General features: G+C 40.4%; 1 protein-coding gene across 1 annotated transcript in view; it reads left to right on the top strand.

The window, feature by feature from the left end:
- The window catches only part of Cers3 (ceramide synthase 3), a 123,697-nt gene that overhangs the window by 39,018 nt on the left and 63,466 nt on the right, over positions 1–21,213 (top strand). Inside the window, exons 3-4 of the mRNA XM_008849529.2 lie at positions 4,260–4,374; positions 11,717–11,835. Of these exons, the coding sequence (XP_008847751.1) occupies positions 4,260–4,374; positions 11,717–11,835 (234 nt within the window). The remainder of the gene's footprint in view (positions 1–4,259; positions 4,375–11,716; positions 11,836–21,213) is intronic.

Genomic DNA, 21,213 nt, shown 5'->3' with positions numbered 1-21,213 from the left:
ACCCGGGTGCACTCACATACATGCAGGCAATACACTCATACACATAAAATAAAAATAATAAAATATTTTTTAAAAAAGAAATAAATTGGTTTTAAAAATGGACAAAAGATTTGAGTCTAAGAATATGTATACATTAAAAAAATAAGCACATTGAAAAGTTGATCAACATCATTAATCATTAAGACAGTGCAAATTACAACCACAATGGGGTGGGGCTGGGGAGACAGCTCTCTCAGTAAAGTGCTTGCTGTGTCAGTATGGGGATGAGAATCCCATCAGTAAAAAGCCAATGTGGTGGTGAATGCTTGCGATTCCAGAGCTGGGGAGGCAGAGACAGATCTCTGGAGCTTGCTGGCCAGTCAGCCTAGCCTAATCAGTGATCCCCAGACCAAGAAGAGATCCTGTCTCAAAAAAATAAGGTGGATGGTTCCAGAGAAGTTCCAGCACCTAAGGCTATCTCCTAGCTTCCACAATCATGTGCACACATACACACACCTGCACACATGAACACACACAGAATGCTCTGGAGGTTAAAAAAAAAGGTCAGAAGTAAGAACTTCTGAAAATTCTTTCTGCCATGAAAATAACCAGAAGACTAACAAAAATGTTCAGAATCAGCTTTTTCACAACTAGCCTCTAAAGATTGGTTAAAAATACAGGTAGTTACACACACACACACACACACACACACACACTAGCAGAATCATGGCAAGAAGAGCAAGTGTAATGAAAACCAGCAGCCTGACAGCCACTGAAGGGAGAATAAAGGTAGAAGTCCTTCCAAGCATCATTAGTAGAGAAATGCCATTATCTGACCTGTCCTGCAAACACTGGCCTCAAAACGCTAGCAATAAGGCTGCTGTCTTTATTAGATCTGCCTCAGAGCTTCCTTAGTTTAAAAATGCCTTTTCTTGGGACTATGTTTTCCTAAAACAATTAGAGGTCATTGATTAACTTTACAACTGCCTGAGGCAATGGATAACAATTGGAGCAAAAATAAAATAGACTAACAAAAAAACTTAAAATGAAAAGCAAAGAATTAAGATGGCTGGAAGGGACTATGAAATATTCTTGGAAATCTACAAGGCCACTTTGATGTTCACCAATTTCTACATGTCCAGGGGCGTATATATGCTCAGGAAACATTCTACAAGGCTGTAAGCTCTCACCTCCAGATGATGTTCTTGCACTGTATAAGCAAGAAGTTAAGGCTAAGGCAGAATTACACTGCCTGACGGAGTGTTGAAGGTGTGTGCCACCATATACACAGAGTCCCCAGCAAAGATTGAGAGTCTTGCTGGTTCTAGGCATTTAAGGAAATCTTTAGTCATTAATTGACTACTGAGATAACCTATCAGAGACTTCAGCTCCCACACATGACAGGTGCGGGCTGTACAGTTTTCTATTTTAAGTGCCTTAACAGTAACAAATGGACAATAACAAATAGGGGAAAAAGTCAACAAACTGAGGCAGGAAAGCAGTCTGTGTTTTAGTTACCTCCTTATAATATTTAAGATGCACCAAAACCTTATCAAACATGTAAAGACTCAAGAAATTATGGCCCATTCACAGAAAACAGTGGCCCTGGGAAAGCCCAGGTGTTAGATTTACTAGACAAAGACTTCTGGGTTTGCTGTTTAAAATACTTTGAAAGAATTAGAGAAAGCAATGCTTAAGAACTAAAGAAAAGAGCTGGGGAGATGGCTCAGCAGTTCAGAGCATTGGCCTCTCTTGTAGAAGACCCAGGTTAAAATCCCAGCACCCATATGGTAGCTAACAATCATCTGTAACTCCAGTTCCAGGGGATCTTATTTATATGTAGGTGTAAAACTCTTACACATGGCACTTATGAACTTGTGGCAATGGTGGTTTAATGTGAGAGAGGATAGTAATAAAATAATGAAACAAGGTGTAAGATATATATGAAAAACAACTAGCCAAGTGGCAGGTAGAAATCCTTATCAATAATTAATTGTAAGTGGATTCAAACACTCTAGTTAAAAGGCATGGCTAGGAAGAGTAGACAGAAAACCATGATCTGACTACGTGGTATGCACATGAAATACACTTCAGGTTCAGTGATGTTAATAGGTTGAGATTAAAAAGAATGGAGACTGTAGGTTTTAAATGGAGATTATAGATTTTTAGAAGGGTTACTAGATTATTATAGATTTTAAAAGGGTTACTAGTAACAATGCACCTTTACACCTAAGGCTTATGGAAAATAGTGGAACAAAAGAGTAGAGAGAACACTAATGCATCTCTCAACTTTCATCAACAAATCTCCCTCATGCAACACAGGGCCATGAACACAAAAGGACACAAATGACCAAAGCATAGAGAATAAGAGTCTGTAGAGTGTGGGTCCTTGGAGAGGACTCCTGTATTAAACTCTACCCACCCAGGGCTCAGAGACCATTGCAGATGGGGGCGGGGGCAGAAAGATTGTTAAGAGCCAGGGAAAAGGTGCATGACCATATGGAAATAGAGTCCTATAAACTCCTGGGACTTTGCTCATAAGAACTTACTTACAGAAATGGTGTCAGCATATACAAGACCCATGCAAATTCAAGCAGACAAAAACCCAGCACAGAACTGTGGAAATGGGCAGCAGGCCCCAATCTTAGCCAAAGGACTATTGGCAACTGATTATTGCTGGGTGAGGAAGAGCTGTTCTTTTTAAAGGGAGGGATTCTAGACAAGCTGACTAGATCTCAGTGAATGAATGTGCACTGAGGGACGACTGGGGACACTAACTTGAATCAATAGGCCTTAACACAAATGACAGAATGCATGAAATCCAGTTGGGTGGCTATGGGAGGGGGCCAGTCGGTGCTTAGAGGAAATTTGTAGCTTCAAACTGTACATTTAAAAAGAAGAAAGATCTCAAATTAATAAATTTCCACTTTAAGAAACTAGAAATTTTGGCTGGAGAGATGGCTCAGTAGTTAAGAACACTGACTGTTCTTGCAGAAGACCCAGGTTTGAACCCCAGCACCCACATGGCAGCTAACAACTGTCTATCACTCCAGTTCCAGAGGATCCAACAGCCTCGAAGGTCCTCCGCAGGCACTGCATGACATGGGTGCACTTAACTACATGCAGGCAATACATGAATACACATAAAATAAAAATAATAAATATTTTAAAAAAGAAACTAGAAATTTAAAATCAAATTAAACTTAAAGCAAGCAGAAGTTAGCAAGTAATAATGATTCTAGTAGAAAAAGAACAAAATTTACTTAAGACCCAGTAGGATTGCTGTGGCAAACAAAAGCAGATGCCGGAGGCCAGAGGGCAAGTGTCAGGGAGATCTGGGGTAACCACAGATCTGATGTGTTAGGACAGGAATGTTATAGCTACTTTGGAAAGTAAATTTCAGTTTCTTATAAAGCTAAATGTGCACTTAATTTAATTCTTGTAATCTTAGAAATGAAATTCTACATACGATAACTATAACTTATCCTAATCTTGTGTATAAATGTAGTTTGGATTAACATTTAAGTGAATTTTAAAGTTTATTGTATGTTTTAAAATTATTGCTTGTATATAGGTCTGCTTATATTTTGTTTTGTTTTTTTGATACAGGGCCTTACTCTGTAGCCTAGACTAGACTGGAACGCACTGTGTAGCCCAGGCTGGCCTCAAACTCACTGCAATCTTTCTGCCTCAGCCTCCCAAGTGCTAGGTTATAGGCGGTAGGCACAATGCTGACTCTCAGTTTGGAACTTTTGATAGGCAGATGTTGTCTGTAGGTGGCTCCATTGACAATGTATATTAGTCAGGTTTCCATCACTGCAACAAAATACCCTAGGACAACTAATTATTAAAGAAAAAGTGTTTCTTTTGACTCATTGTTCTTTAGGTTCCAGACCAAAGTTGGATTGCCTCAGTGCTTTGGGCTCTAGTGAGATGTCATGTCATGGCAAGAGCACATGGTGAAACAGACTGCTCATTTCCTGGGCAAGGAAGTAAAAGAAGAGGGGCGATTCTAGGGCCCTAATATCCCCTTGGAAGATACTCTTCCAGTGGCCTAAGGATGTCTCACTAGGCCCAACTCTTAAAAGTTTACCTCAAACCTTAACAGTACCACCCTGAGACTGAGTGTCTAAGCATGAATTTGGAGCATATTCAACACCCAGACTAGAAGAGCACAAGAAAATGATTGCTTTATTGGACACCTACAGTTACTGCATGGGTTCCCTGGTGTCATGGTGGACTTATGCTTACATTTTGAAACTTCTTTTTTTATTTTATAGGTTTGTTGCCACACCTCTAGCAAATGCTGTTGGCATTCAAAAGACAGTGCAAAAAATTAAACCTAATACCATCTTAGAGAACTTTTTCAAGCATTCTGCAAGTAAGCCATCTCATGTAAGTAAAACTCCTTTGCTTGTAGACTTAAAGAGCTCCTTTCTTAATGTTCTAGTCATCTTACTTTGTCCATGCAAGAAATCTTGTAGTTGAACAGCAAAGGATTTGGTTCACTAGATTCATTTCTTTGCTCGGTTGACAAATTCTACAGCATTCCAAACATAATATAAAATTGAAAATCTATGTTCTAAAGTAATGCAACATTGAAGTATGCAGTATTGCTTTCAATTATAGTATCACAGTAACAATCAATACCGTGATTCAGGTATAAAGATCACAATTGAAGTTGGGCATGGTGTTTTGTGTCTGTAATCCCAGCACTGGAGATGCTGAGGCAAGAGGATCGCCACTGAGTCTGGGGCCAGCCTGAGCTTCATAGTGAGTTCTAAGCCAGTCTGCACTACATAGCATGATCCTATCTCAAAAACCTAAATAAATAAATCATACTATCACAATTTAATTTGGGGGAGAAGGTTTTTGAGACAGGATTTCCATGAAGCCCAGCTGACTTAGAACTTACTATGTAGGCCGGGCTAGCCTCAATCTTACAGATATCCACCTGCCTCTGCCTCTCAAGTACTTCTGATTAAAGGCATGCACCACCATGCCCCGCTACAATTTAATTTTAATGGTGGGTTTTAATCATTAGGGAAACCCACTCCTGTTACTTCTGATGATTATGGCATTTTCAAAATGCACTATGAAAGTGTTCATGAGATCATATTGCATATGTATTCACACTTTAATCAAGGCCTCAACATCATCAGAAATGTGTAGTAGCCCCAGTTTCTCTCCAGAAATGGACTTTCCAAGAGAATCTCAGTTCTTTCCACAATATAAAGCACCCTTAATCCCTCCAGTGCATGCTTATGTATCGTTTGTGTATCATTATTTTAATTTAATATTCATAAAAATAGTGTCCAGGAGGTCAGATATTCACTTCTGTTTCATTATATTTGCATAGTTAAAATGGTGAACAAAGCAGACCCCCACCCAGTGGTGCACCTCTCAGACAAATAGAGAAAGCTATTCCCCTTTATTTAAAAAGCAAGACTGTGTGTTTATACCTCTAGGATAGATTTTTTTTGAGGGATTTCAACTCTATTTGCTGAATTTGGCTGTATTTGTTGACTGCTGCTCTAAATAGCCATAATCACTCATCTAAATACTTTTGTTTCCACTGATGATAATGCCTAAACATTTTACACCCTTCAAAGGAGAAATTAGTTATGTTTATGAAGAATCAGGACTCTGTTTCTGTTTGGGAATAACTAACTTTCCTAATACCTTGTATGAAATGTGAACAGTATTGCTTCTATCAATTACTTGCTGTACTTTGTGTGGCCAAGAGCTTCAAGTCAGATTTAAATGATATTCCAATCATTTTTATCGATTGTGTGTGTGTGTGTGTGTGTGTGTGTGTGTATGTATGTATGTGTGTGCAGGCCCACACATGCCATGATGTGCATATGGAAGTCACAGGAAAACTTTTAGGCATAGCTTCTCTCCTCCCATTGTGGGCTCTAGAGCATGATGTCAGGTCATCAGGCTTGTGTGACAAGCACTTTTACCTGCTGAAGTCATCTCAGCAGTCCTAAATGGTGTTTAAAACAATATAGAAAGCTTGGTTCCTGCTATGGTCACATTTAAAGGAGGACTAAAAGAAACTGGAAGAGAATTAGACCAGTGAGCTTCATGATTGATCTAGGGAATCAGAAGCTCAGGAAAGGGACGTGAGCTGCCATATGACAAGTGAGCAGCCTCCTGGAAGCCCAAGCCCTGCCAGCACCTCACCGGCACCCCTGAGTGCTCCTTCTCTTCTACCAGGGACTTCATCTGGCCATACCATGGGGAATATTTGCTTCAAAACCTGTGCCTAAAAACAAACTGAAAGCTGGAGGCTCTCTGTACATCTTCAAACCCTACAAATGGCATGGTGTAACTTAACATAGACATAATTTGGATATGCATATCAAGTAAGAGGAAAAATGTTATACATCACCCTTAAAGCATTAGAAAACTGCTTAATTAAACCAAAAAGGCAAAGGGAAATAAGATTCCTGCTTATATTGCTCTCAGATCACATCACTGAAGGAGTATTTGTGTGGAAGATCAAGATGACAAAATACCTATTTCTTAAAGGAGACAGAACTTAGGAAGACAGATGTAATGCAAAAAGACAGTCCATGACTCAGTGGGAATGCTAGATATGGGAGCAAACTAATCTCGTAAGACCTTCACAGAGCTTGGTCAATGTCATATTGACTGCATTTTTGTTCATTTATAGCTGAAGTGATAAATTAGCAAGTTGCTGGGTGCACTGAAAACATTTTGTACAGAATCAAGACAGGAGTGTGATTGCTACATAGTATAATACTAGAGTGACAGATCAGTGACACATGGGTAGTATCTGGCTCTAGTCAAGCAATTGAGTACACGAACCTGAGGCTGCTTCTTTAGCTGTAGATTGTACCAATAGAAAAAGCAACATGTAGCAGGGTGTCTAATCTGTGACACTGCGTTGTCATTTGCAAATGCGTAGCTCCAAATTCATACTTCTGTGGTATGCGTGCAACCTACAAGTCACAGGTTGGGATGATCTTGGCGTATACAATGTGGGTTTGGCACAAGTTAGCACAGAAAGGCATCACCCAGTATTGATAAGGCCCAGAATACCACACATGTGAGCCTGCAGTAGGGTTTCAGTGTATGGTTTTCCATCCTTCTCTTGTGACTGTGTTTGTACAGCTCTGTTATATGTGTGTATATCAGTAACGACCTCTAGATGTTTTAGGGGAAAGTCATGACACTGACAAACAGCTCTACCAACACACTGGTTATTCTCCATTGATCAAATATAGTTACTGGGACATAATTAGCCATTCCCTCAGCAAAAAACAAAAAACAAAAACCGTGATAGCATGGTAGAACTAATATCAGCAGTAAGTTTCAGAAGAGAGATAAAGAAAATCTGTTTCCTGAAGAGTGAATTAAGCCGGGTTGGTGGTGCACACCTATAATGCCAGGACTCAGGAGGCAGTACCGGGAGGATCGGAAGTTCAAGGCCAGCCTAAGCTACATAATGAGACTTTATTTCAACAAACAAATGAAAAAACAGACTTGGCTAAACCTAGTTCTTAAAGTCAGTAGAAACAGTCATGTTGGCCAGATTGAGTCAGTGATGGATTTAAACATTTTAAGAGCAAAGTAGTTTCATTCAGCGCAGATTTTTTGCAGGGCAATCTTTTTGAGATACAATTTCTCTGTAGCCCCAGCTGACCTGCCACTAGCTATGTAAACCAGGCTAGCCTTGATCTCACAGAGATTGGCCCAATGCAGTTTGTTTTTGACAGTGAGACATGGACAGCTAAAGAGGCTGGCAATTCTTCCTGGCCCTTCTCATGGTTCTTTTCTTGACCCCACTCATGGTTCTTCTTTCAGGCCATCTTCCCTATCCTGGAGGTCCCACCCTCTCTAGCCCACTCTGAATGCTTGTAGCACCAGGTAGTGCCAAGGCCAGCATCACAATTGTGTGGCAGACTGCGTGGGCCCAGAGTGCAGCTGTCTGTGCAGACGGATGGCCAGATTCATTTTTCTATGTCTTGAATTCCTCCTTTGTAATCGAGTTCAGTAATAACACTTATCTGTTAGGGTTCCATGAGGATTGAACAAGATATATAAATGCTTAGGATCATCCTTGGCACATAGTGGTGAAGATCAACACTTAGCATTTTGATCTATACTGTTGATTTTGTGTCCTTCGTACATTGCGTTCTACAGGAGTGTTTTGAAGTATGTCTTTTCAATTCAAATTATGCAAGGAAATAACATGTTTCTTTTTTAAAAATATTTTATTTATTATTTTTATGTGTATGTGTGCGTTGCCTACATGTAGGTAAGTGCACCCGTGTCATGCAATGCCCACAGAGGACAGAAGAGGCTGTTGGATCCCCTGGAACTGGAGTTACAGACAGCTGTTAGCTGCCATGTGGGTGCTGGGATTCGAACCCAGGTCTTCTGCAAGAACAGCCAGTGTTCTTAACCACTGAGCCATCTCTCCAGCCCCAACACTTGTTTCTTAATTGTGCTTGTTTTCCATTCTCATAACAGTTTACACTATTTTCTGTACATTTTAGATGTTCAGTGAATGCATATTTCATATATTAAAGAAAATGCCTCGAGGCTTTTGTGTGCAAGATTTCTCTTTCAAATACATAGTGACATATGCAGCCAGGATTGTCAAGACTGTCTTTCAGCCAGACTCGTCTGTACTGTAAAACAAGAGAGAAAACAATTTCCAGTCATATATGGTTGCCGTCTTTTGGATATATGCACTAAGCAGGCTTTTCAGCAACGGTGGAATAATAGCAAAATTGGATTAATCTGGGCCAGGATAATTCCAGAACAAAGGCAAGGACTCATTTGCCTTACTCACTGCTGCATGTCTGAAAATGGAGCCTAGCACTACTAGGGAGGAGAAGCTCATTGGGTATTTTTGAGTGAAGAGATAAAGAGCACTTTCACTATAAGAACATGCAGAATATAGTGCAGTGCTCTCAGAACAGGCCTTGAGACAGAAGATGGCCCGAACAACAGAACTTGAACTACATTCTGTTTGGGGAAATCAGTAAGGCTTTCAAATTATTTTAGAAGTAAAGAAGTAAGTTTTTAAAAAATATTCATTATTAAACACTTTTTAGCCCACAGTATCCTTTCTGTGTTTGGACATAAAAGGTTTCCACACCAACACAGCACCAGATTATTTATCTAGAACATTCTAATCCCTTGGTCCGAAGCCACTCCTGTGAGCCAGGTAGCAGATACTTTTATTGTGATGCCACTTTCTGCGGGGCAGGGTGCAGTGCCCAAAGCTACATGGTTCGCAGGCAGCAGGACTAGGCCCCAGGTTTCAGCTTCTCACCCTTCTCACCACCTTCTGTTGCCTGATGCCTGCCACATTCTTTTCTTCCTTTCAATAGTGTGTACATGGTGCATTCTCGGTTGGAATATCCAGACTACTGTCTTACCTGGCCTGGTGTGTGAGGCCCTTGCTGTGGGAAGCAGAGGCCCAACATAGAAGGGCAACATGAACACACGAACTTGATCTCTACCAGCAGGCAGTCTCCCTCAGCTGCTCTGTTATGATTCCTTGCTGTGTTTTAGGGCATCCATATAAGGCTGACTCACTTTGATCTTAAAATTTAGTACAATGCCTAGAAGAAGTAGACACTAGTGAGTAGTTGCCAGTTCAGTCTCCACAAAGAACCAAAACAAAACAACCAACAGTAATAGCTAAGTCCCCGGCCTATGAAAGAGGTATTAGAGGCGGTGCCTTATGGGGAAACAGTAACACTGGCCATGTCTTGTTATTTGTCTTTTTTCTCTTCAAGTTAGTAAAGGGTTTATAACAGTAGAGATGACAGAGCTACAGTCAGTCTTCTGAGAGTGCTCAGGGTGGCTTCTGATGGCTGGCTGCTGTAGTTCTGTGCACCTGGACGATTCCATGATCCCTGCAGGCTAATATAGCAGAAGTTATCTATCTGGTGCGACCAGTTGTCTGCCCACAGGCAGGCTTTGTTTGGCACCCAGGGTGCTTATCTGCAATTGACTAAATTTACTCTCAGGTACTAATCAATAATTTTCAAAGTGGTTTCACATAAACGTCCTAGGACTGCCAGGTGTGGTGGCACATACCTTTAATTCCAGCACTGAGGAGGCAGAGGCAAGCAGATCTCTGTGAGATCAAGGCCAGCCTGGTCTCCATAGTGAGTTCTAGACCAGCTGGGACTACAGGGAGACTCTATCTCAAAAAGCAAAGAAAATGTTAGGACTGTATTTTCTCTCTGGAAATGTCAGAGTGGGTCGCAGCAAGTCTTTTGGACTAAGAGCTGTGCTTTACTCTTTGTTGTCTGTGAGCAGCTGCTTGTTTCCTTAGCCTGAAGCACAGGGTCAGTTTTATGCACCTTTTTTCAAAACAGAATTAAGAGGAAATTTTCTTAGATTAAAAACGAAAAATCAAGAGATCAATGCAATTTCAAAATAAATTACAGTGTATTCTTTATGGAAGTAAAGAGTGTTACCGTAGGTTTAATGTACAAAACATGCATGTTAAAATCCCATCGTGAAGCGGACCTAGTCTGCTTGGTCATTTGTGTTTCTTGTCTGGCTCTAAAAGACCCTGGGGCCTGTAACCTTTGAACTGTGATCCATCATCTGTATTGTTTCCCATTTTAACTCGTAGCTATAAAATTTCTACTTCCCAGGGGGAAACCAATCATTGTTATGCTTTATAATTATTATTTTAATGCTTGGAATTAGTTTGGGTTAGTTTGAAATGGGCTGTACATCAAATTGAATATGAAAGCCAATAGAGAACACCTTTTGGAGTTCTTCTTGGATTACCATCTGTAGCTGTTAGAAAGACTGTGTGAAGTAACTGAAAGCACGCCAGCCTACGTCCTGACAGCACTTGGCTACTACTATCTTCAGCACTTGCATAAGTCACGGCATCTCCCAGACATGCTTCAGTTTCCCTGAAGGAGACTGGATTTGATTGATGTTTTAAACTCTGTTCTTCCACGGGGCACCTAGGAGGCCTGAAATAAATCTTAGCAGAATGAGTGAGCTCACATAAACAACTTGAACATGATGGGTCGCTACCATCATAAGGACAGTTGGTCTTTCTCCATAATCAGTGAGCTGGGATACTAAATTCTCTGCTTTTTGTTTGGTGTTAGTTTTGTGTGGTGGTGTATGTGTGAGTGTGATTTTATAAGCAACAGAAATAAATTCCCCGGCTCAAGATCTTGTGGTTGAGTCTTTCTCATTCCCAATTCCCAGTACACAAGCTCTGGTAACCTGGTCTCTCTGTCTCCTGACTGCCTGCCATGTGACTCTGCTATTTATCTTTTTTTTTTTTTCTGTCTTTTTGAGACAGGGTCTCCCTATAGCCCCAGCTGTCCTGGAACTCACTATGTAGACCAGGCTGGCCTTGAACTCACAGAGATCCGCCTGCCTCTGCCTCCCGAGTGCTGGGATTAAAGGCGTGCGCCACCACGCCCGGCTATTTACCTTTTTTAAAATATACATTTATGTAATGTATGTGTGTGTGTGTGTGTGTGTGTGTGTGTGTGTGTGTGTTTGTATGATTGTGTGCATGTGCCCGGGTGTGCATGTGGAGATCAAAAGACAACTTGTAGGAGACAGTTCTCTCCTTCCACCATGTGGGTCCTGGTGATTGAACTCGGGTTGTCACACTTGGCAACAAGCTCCTTTACCTGTTGAGTCATCTTGTCAGCCCTCTGCTTTTTATCTTTGGTTCATTTATTTATCTTTTTTTTAGACTGATATTTATGGACTGGCGAAGAAGTGTAACTTGACAGAGCGCCAGGTTGAAAGATGGTTTAGGAGTCGGCGGAATCAAGAGAAATCTTGCAGGATGAAGAAATTCCAGGAATCTTGGTAAGAAGGCTGGCAACCCGGGTGCAGTTCTAACTGGAACCACCTTGGTTGTGGCAGAAAGCATGCTGACAGGGGAAGGAGGAGTCCACTGCAGTTCTCCACTTTTGATAGGGTGTTCCAGGCTTGTTGCTTCTTACCCTTCCATTCTTCTCTTCCCTCCTCCGGGAGATGGGCTAGGTAAACTCTCTAAGGTGAACCCAGCCTCTAAGAAGACATTCTGTACTTAGCCTGAAGTCCAGACAAATCACAAGCATGCCTTAGCTGGTGTTTCTCTTTTCTAGGGTTGAAGTTAGAAGTCGCAAGACTTGCTCCCATGTCTGTTGTCATTATGGTTAAAGGAGCAGAGACTGTGAGACCTCATCCTAGTTCGTGATCTTTAGAACACTAATGGGAGGACCTCTGTGTGACTTGGCTAATGAGCCCTGACCCTGCTACTGTGGGTCACACAGCCTGTTTTTCTAGGTTTCCAGTGGCTGAGCAGGAGGGTCTCAGCTGGCCTCCTGGACTCTGGTCTACACGCTGAGGCTGCACGGATTTGGTTTTGAGTCCCTCCTGTTCTCTCTCCTTTGGAATCTTGTATTCTGGGTCCCAGCCTTGGTGGCAAAAACCCATGTGGAGAAACCCATGTAAAAGAAAGATAGATCAGGTCATTGTCCTTTACTTTGTTTCCCTTTCTTTATCTCCAAAGTTGGGCATGAGTTGGGTTTGGCCTGAGTCCACATCCATGTCTTAATGTGTTCTTTCATTTTGCCTGTTTCTTCAGAGGCTTCCACCAGCTATCTTTGGTGGGCGAAATGACAGAACTAAACAGCCAGTGCCTGGTACTAAACGTCAGCGACTTCCCTTCATTTCCTGTATATTCCTGAGGATCCTAACCCAATGGCGATGCTGACTGATACCTAGGACAGACCACTTCTACAGCATGTCTTAGAATAAACACTAGTGTCAACTCACAGGCTCTACAGCCTTTCCTGCAGTGGCTTGATGTGTCTAGCATTGTTTATTTTCTAACCAATTTCTCTGATTTTCAGCTCTTGAAGGATTGGTTACTGCTGTGCTGCTCTGATGTCTGCTTAGCACAGGGTGCCTCTCTTGAACTGTACCCAGAACCATACAAAGCAGAACTGCTCTCACATTACACCCATTTTTACCAGCCGACGCCTATTCATTCTTGCTAACAAACGTCTTGTACCTTAAAGACTCTAGGCAGAGACTGATTCTGATTCTCAATTCCCAGTGAAATTCTCTGTCTTACAGTTCATAAATGTGTGCTCAGTCCTCCAACCAACAGGATGAGACAGGTCAGGAAATTGGGACTGACTGATGAGGAATGAGAAACTGCACATCCAGCTAGTTCAAGGAATTGATTGGCCCAGCTGTCTGAGTAGCTGTTGCTGGCTCCTATTCTGATATTATTTTGGCTGCATCATACTGCCCTGGCTGCCTACTGCCTAGCTCTCAGCAAGCAGAGATCTCCGCCATCCAGTAACATTTGGGAAGCAGGCTCTGTCAGTGAATCCACTGAAAGCTGAACACAGAGTTTAGGGTGGCGAAGGGAACTTCACATTACCCATGTCAATCGGTCAGGCCATGTAGAAGCTTATGTTGTCTTCTTTGTAGCCTAGACTTATGGAGCTCTAAATTTTAAGAGGGAAGTAAACATCCAAGGCCCGCCACCATCCCTAAACAGCTCATGGGAAAGACCTCACTAACCCACAGGAATTCCTCCATGATGACACAGAACTATGCCCAGCCAGGCACTCAGTTATGTTTAGATGTGCTATAGAACTTCAGAAGAGACAGTGTGGAGGAGATAAGACACTGGTGGACCTTGAAGAGTAGGCTGGGTTTCCACAAGGAAGGAAGCAGGGTTTGAAAGCCACGTTTTCAAGCAAAGCATAGATGCAAGGCAGGGAAGTGTACGAATGTTCAGGGAATAGTAACAGGGCCACAAATATAGGCTTTATTTTGTTTTTAGCAGTGTCACAAATTTCTTCTAAGTCAGTAACTGTTGAAGGTTATTATGGACTAGATAAACCGACAAAAGCAAAGTGGCAAGCTGTGTAATTCTATAGCATCTGTGTGTTATTCTCCTCAGCTGTAGGTTGCACCACCGAAATCACAGGGCAAGGTCCTTACCTCTAGGCATTTTGAAAATCTCAGTCACTTATTTCTGTTTTTAGAAAATTTTATTTATTATTTTTATTGTACATGTATGAGTGTATTGCCTGCATGTAAGTGCACCAGTGTTGTACCCACAGAGGTCAGAAGAGGGCATCAGATCCCCTGGAACTGGAGTTAGGGATAGTTGTTAGCTGCCACGTGGGTGCGGAAATTTGAACCCGGATCCTCTGCAAGAGCAGCCAATGCTCTTAATCGTGGGGCTGTCTCTCTAGCCCCAGGTCACTTATTTCTTAATACCAACCTCTTACTAATTTCTCTCCAGCAGGCCGAAAGTCTTTCATCATATCCCATCTGGATTAGTCTCTGCACACCCTGAGCCCGGTGTGTTGTTTCTTTGGCAACTTTAATGCCAACCCCTATGCCCTATTCCATAGATCCAAGAGCTTATTCCATAGGCATTCAGTTTTTAGACATCAAATTCCATATTAGCTGGCCATGTTTCTTTGTAAAATAAGCTTTTCCATCTTGCAATGAGAAATAAATCCCAAGCGGCCACGGAGGAGGGAGGATCTCTGTGACTGGATGAATTTCTGTCTTGCCCTTCCTGGCTGTGACCCAGTGCGTCTCTCCCACTACTGAGTCCATGTCGGCTCCCACCCAGTTCACTACCCAGTTGCTCCCTGCACGTCTCCCACAATTTGCACCTTTGCCTAACAAATCCATTTCTAAATTTTGTCCAACATTTTTTTATCCTTCCCACAGTTAGTCTGAGCCTTACCTGAGTGAAAAATGATGTGGGTTCATTTGAAGCAAGTAAAATGGCATTAATAGTTCTGCTCTTGTGCCTGTGATTATCAGCAAACTGCAGTCATTTTCAGGCTTTTTGATCTAAGAACAACTTATTCTCTAAAAACTTTGAAAATCCCAGGAACTTTAAACCTGTTGAGATTTATAGTACTACACATTAAAACGGGCATTTCTAAATTACTAGACTATAACAGCTCACCTTTCTTTTTCATTAAGTTTTATTTTATTTAAAAAATATTTATTCTTTTGGGGGCTGGAGAGATGGCTCAGCGGTTAAGAACACTGGTTGTTCTTGCAGAAGCCCTGGGTTTGAATCACAGCACCCATGTGGTGGCTACAAACCGTCCTTAACTCCAGTTCCAGGGGAATTCGAAGACCTCTTCTGACCTCTGCAGCATTGCACAACACGGGTGTACTTACCTACCTGCAGGCAATACACGCAAATTTATTATTTTTATTTTATGTGTATGTGTATATTGCCTACATGTGTGTAAGTGTATCCACATTGTGCAATTTCACTAATTTTAAAGTTAGCATACAAAATGTAGGCTTCATGCAGCATTTCATACATCCATGTGGTTAGACGTTATTGTTCACACCACTTTCATCCACTGCCCCCATGCCTCTTGCCCTTCTTCCCCTAAATAGTCTCTATCTGCTTTTAAGTCACATATTCCGTTACCTCCACTTCTCACCCCATCCCATTCCCTTAAGATCTTTTCCTCCCCTTTCATAGTCTCCTTTTTACGTTCATGTTCTGTGTCACACACACATACACACAAGCACATAGATACATATTTATAAATTTAAGTCCAGGTTCTACATAGGAGAGAAACTGTGCAGTATTTGTCTTTCTGAGTCTAGCTTATTAGTATAATGATTGTCATTTCTATCCATTTTTCTGAAAATAACATTATTTCATTTTTCTTTATGGCTAAATAAAATTCCCTTGTGTATATGTAACACATATTCTTTATCTATTCATCTTTTGATGGACATCTAGGCTCGAACCATTTCTGAGCTATTATAAATAGTCCAACAATAAGCATGAATGTGCGAACATGTCTGTGGGATGCTGACAGACTTCTTTGGGTAGGTACCCAGGTATAGCTGAAGTGCCAGTGGGATACTGACAGGCCTCTTTGGGAAGGTACCCAGGTAGCTGGAGTGCCTATTAGCTCTACTTTTCATTTTTTGAGGAACCTCCATACAGATTTCCACAGTAATTGTGCAAGTTTACATGTCAGTCGATAGGCTATATATAAGGTTTCCCCTTTTTCCACATCTTCACTAGATTTTGTTGACATTTTTCTTCATGATAGACATTCTGGTTGGTGAGACAGAATCTAAAAATATTTTTTTCTTTATTTAAACTAAAGAATATTTATAATTATTTTTGACAATTTCATACGTGTATACAATGTATCTTGTTCATATCTTCCCCAAACTTTCCCTCCCACTCCCCAAACTGCCCTTATGTGTCCTCTTCCCATCTTCATGTCCTCTTCTTTCTTTTAATGACCCAAAGAATTCAGTTAGTGCTGCTCACATGGACACGGGCGTGGGGCCTCCGACAGAGCACGGGCAACTCCCAGTAGTCACCCCTGAAAAGAAATGACTCCCTTCCTCCAGAAGCCATCAACTCTCTGTATCTCCTCTGCTAGGACTGGAACCTTCTGAGCCCCTCCCCCATCCATGATAGAATGTTAACTGGCTTGATCCTGTGCAGGTCTTATGAAGGTAACCATGGCTGCTCTGAGTTCATGAGTGGAACAACCATGTTCAGAAGACAGCATTTCTCAGCACTCTTACCCTCCTCAGGCTCTTGCATCTTTCTGCCCCCTTTCATGGTGTCTCCTGAGCCTTGGGGGGGGTTATAAAGATGTCCATTTAGGGCCCAGTACTCAGCAGTCTTTTGCTCTCAGCACATTGACCAGTTTTGAGTCTCTGCATTTACTGCTGCCCACTGCAAAAAGAAGCTTCTTTGGCCAATCTTGATAGCAGCACTAATCCATGGGTATAAACATAAATATTCGGAAGGCAGTGGAAATATATATATATATATATATATATATATATATATGGATTTTTTGAGGCAGGGTTTCCCTGTTGGCCCAACTGCCTGGAATTCCCTAAGTAGACCAGGCTGGCCTTGATCTCGTACGGATTCATCTGCCTCTGCTGCCCAAGTGCTGGGATTTAAGGTCATCATACCCGGCCTGAAGTATTTTTTTTATAAAAATATTTTTGGAAGTATTTTTTTTTCTTTTGAGGGTATGTTGTTTTGGTTTTGGTTTGTTTCTTGAGACAGGATCTCATTATGTAGCCCAAGCTGGCCTGGAACTGACTATATAGACCAGGCTGGCCTTGATCTCACAGAGATTCACCTGCCTCTGCCTCCTGAGTGCTGGGATTAGAGGCACCTCACCACACCCAGCTTGGAAGGCAGTTTGGACATGGTGTCCATTTAGCAAACCAACAGTAATAGTTTTCCCCCTAGGCCCTATGACCTTTCCAGTTAGGACTTTTGATCAAATTTACGGTACAGTCATGAATTCCCTCCTATGGAGAAGGCCTCAAATCCAATCAAAAAGTGATTGGTTATCTCCATAATATTCACTATTGCACCTATGTGCCCGTTATTGTGCCTGTGGGCACATCTTAACTGGCAGGTAGGTTTTGTAGCATATAGGGCCCACTGCTGAGCAAGTCCATTGATTTCTTTTCTTCCAGAGTGACCTACATAGCACCTTCAAGCTCTATGAAAGCTAGCCAACTGAGGGAATTTTTAAGGTCAGTTCCAACCTTATTTCTCTATATCGTGCAAAGTATGTAGCATCAGAGCACTTTTAATATGCATTTCCCTAATAGCTATGGATGTTGAACATTTTTTTCAATTATTTAGTGGCCATTTATATTTCTTCTTTTTTTTTGAGAAGTGTTCATTCAGTTCATTAGCCTATTTCTTGATTGGATGCGTTATTTTGGGTGTTTAATTTTTAGAGTTTTTTGTATATTCTATATGGTAATCCCCCGTCTGATACATAGTTGGCAAAAACTTTTTTTCATCCCCTAGGCCATCTCTTCATGCTCGTGATTGCTTCTTTGCTATGCAGAAACTTTTTAATTTCATGTCTACCTATTTGTCAATTCTGAGTTTTATTTTGTGAGCTACTAGAGTCCTTTCCAGAAAGTCCTTGCCTGTGCCTAGATGTTGGGGATTTTTACATATGTTCCCCTCTAGCAGTTTCAGAATTTCAAGTCTTACATTAATGTCTTTGATAATTTTTAATTTATATTTTTACAGAGTGAGAAATATGAATCTTCTTTTAGTTCCCTAAATATGAATACCTTACTTTCCTGGCACCATTTATGAAATGAGTTATCTTTTCTTCAGTGTATGTTCTTCACAACTTTGTCAAAGAATAGGTGGCTGTAGGTGTGTGTTTATTCCGGAGTCCTCTATCCTGTTCTGATAGTCATCACTTCTTGGCCCTTTGGCTAACTGTACTAGTTCATTGTTCTGCATGTCTGTTTCTTGTGCAAGTACCAAAGCGTTTTCACTACTGTGGCTCTGGAGCATAACTTGAGATCAGGTGTTGTGATGCCCCTGGCATTGCTCTTTCCACTTAGGGTTTTTCGGTTATTTGGGGGGTTTGTGCTTCCATATTAATTATATGATTTTTTTCTAGTTCTGTGAAGAATGTAATTGGAATTTTGATGGGAATTGTATTGAATTTGTAGATTGCTTTCAGTAATAGAGCCATTTTTACAGTATTAATTCTGCCAATCCATGAACACAAGAGGTCTTTAAGTCTTCTAGTATCTTCTTCAGTTTCCTTACTGCTTTAACTTTTCATTATACAGGATTTTTACCTCTTTGGTTAAGTCTACCATAGATGTTTTTTGAAGCTATTGTGAAAGGGACTTTTTTTCCCCTGATTTGATCCACTGCAATTTCATTATTGTTATATAGAAAGGCTATTTATCTTTATATGATGATTTTGTATCCTACTACTTTACTGAAAGTGTTCATTAGGTCTAAGAGTTTTCTAGTGGAGTCTTTAGCTTTTTTAAAGAGTAGGATGATGTCATTTGCAAATCTGGATAGTTTTATTTCTTCCTTTCTGTCTGTATCTCCTTCCTTCTCTGGTCTTATTGATGTGATTAAGGCTGAAGAAGAGGAGAAAGTGGGCACCTTTGTCTCGTGCCTGATTTTAAAGTAAATACTTTCAGCTTTTTTCCATATAGTATAATATTGGCTGTAAATTTGATGTATGGAGGCTGTATTATATTGACTTACATTTCTTTTCTTTCTAACTTCAAGACTTTTATCATGAAGCAATGTTGAACTTTGTCAAAGGCCTCTTGTTCAGTTATTGAGATGATTATGTGATTTCAGGTCTTAAGTCCATTTATTGATTTGCATTTGTTGAGCTAATTTTTCATTTCTGGGATAAAACAAACTGGTTATAGTCTGTGGCCTTCTTGGTATATTCCTGAATTTGACTTGCAAGTATTGTATTAAGAAGTTTTGCTTCTACAAGCCACAGGATGGGGAGGTCTGGAGCAAAACAGTGTCCTCTGGACATGACAGGACTACTGTGCTCATGAGCTCACAGCAGTTGTGGTTAACTGCACAAGACCTGCACAAGACCAAGTCTGCCAACATTCAAGAGTGGAGGGGAAAGGGGTTCAGTTAATGGCTCTGGAGAAGGGAGAGTCAGCTATCTTTTGGCTCCTGGTAGGTCAACCATGCTCCAGTGTGGCCACACATAGGAGTATATGGACAGTATGGTGCAAATTGGGCTTGATGAATTGTAAAAAAAGAAAAAAAGGACACAAAGCACAAAGTTGGAAGGAGTAGGGAAGTACAGATGTATGTAGGAGGGCTAGAGAGAGGAATGGGAGTGGAATATGGTCAAAATGCATTATATGAAATTCTCAAACAATAAAATTATATTAAAAGTCATTTTTGTTCCTGCGCTCGTCAGGGAAGTTGGCCTGTGCTTTTCTTCTATGTTGTGCCCTTGTCCAGCTTCACATCAAGATATTACTGGCTTGGTACAATGAGTTTGTGTTCCTTCCCTTTCTATTTTTGTGGAACATTTTGAGAAGTATTGGTTCATTTCCTCCTTGAAGGTTTGGCAGAATTCAACAATGAATCCACTGGGTCATGAACTTTCCTTCATGGGGAGACTATTCCTGCCTCAATCTCATTGTTTACTATGGATCTGTTCAGGTTGTTCTATGATCTCCGATTAATCTAGCACATCATTTTGTTTTAGTAATTTATCAATTGTTTCTGTATTTTCCAGGTTTTTGGAATTTAAGTTTTCAAAGTATTCCCTAATGAGTCTCTGCATTTTGTTGGAATCTGTTGTAACATCCTTTTTCACCTCCAATTTTATTAACTTATTTTTTTCTTTCTTTCTTTTAGTTAATTTGGCTAGAGGTTTAGCAATCTTGTTTATCTTTTTAGAAAGCCAACTTTTTGTCTTATTTATTCTATATATTGTTCTTTCAGTCTCCACTTTATTAACTCATATGCTGATCTTTATTATTTCTTGCTGAATACTGCTTTCAGGTTTGGCTTGTTCTTGGTTTTCTAAGACCTTGAGGTACATCATGAAATTATTTGGGATCCCTCTGGTTTTTTTAGTGTAAGCTCTTATAGGCATAAGTTCTCCACTTAGAATTGCCTTGGCTGCATCCAGTGGTTATGCTCAATTGTGCTATCATTTTCATTTTATACTATAAATTGAAATGTATTTTTATTATTTGTTATTATTGTGTGTATGTGAGGTGTGCCTGTGAGTGTGGGTACATTCATGTCATAGCACGTATTTGAAGGTCAGAGGACAACTTTGGGGAGTCTGCTCTCTCCTTCTATCATGGTTATTGAAGATCTAACTTGGGTCATCAGTCTTGCATAACAAATGCTTTCACCTGCTGGTAAAGCCCTTTTTCTATGAATTTTAAATTTTCCTCCCTTATTTCTTTAACTGCTTATTAGTCATCCAAGAATATGTTATTTAGTCTTCAAGTATAGTTTCTATGGTTTCTCTTTCTGTTGGTTTTAAATTTTATTCTACTCTGGAGTTGATAAGATAGAACTTATTTTGATTCTTTTTTATTAGCATTACTTTAAGAAGTAGCATCATTACACTGAAAGGCTGTGTAGTTTGTAGAATTAGAAAAAAGTGAATAGCAAACTCACATTATAGGAACAATGACAAATTTCACATTATTGTTGAAGCTTGGTAGTACAGTTTTGTCATTAAACAACATTCAAAAATTATATCACACATAATTTATATTCTAAGATATAACTACACATTTTCAGTTTGAAGATTGTATCAGCTTAGTTATTGCAGTACTTTCTTTTTTAAACTTCCTGCACTAATTTTTTTCAATAAATTATTATTTTTTATTTTTTAAAATTTT

This window comes from Nannospalax galili, unplaced genomic scaffold (assembly GCF_000622305.1).
Source record: "Nannospalax galili isolate Female #2095 unplaced genomic scaffold, S.galili_v1.0 scaffold124, whole genome shotgun sequence".
Taxonomy (NCBI): Eukaryota; Metazoa; Chordata; class Mammalia; order Rodentia; family Spalacidae; genus Nannospalax; species Nannospalax galili.
This window is presented reverse-complemented; position numbering and strand designations above follow the sequence as displayed.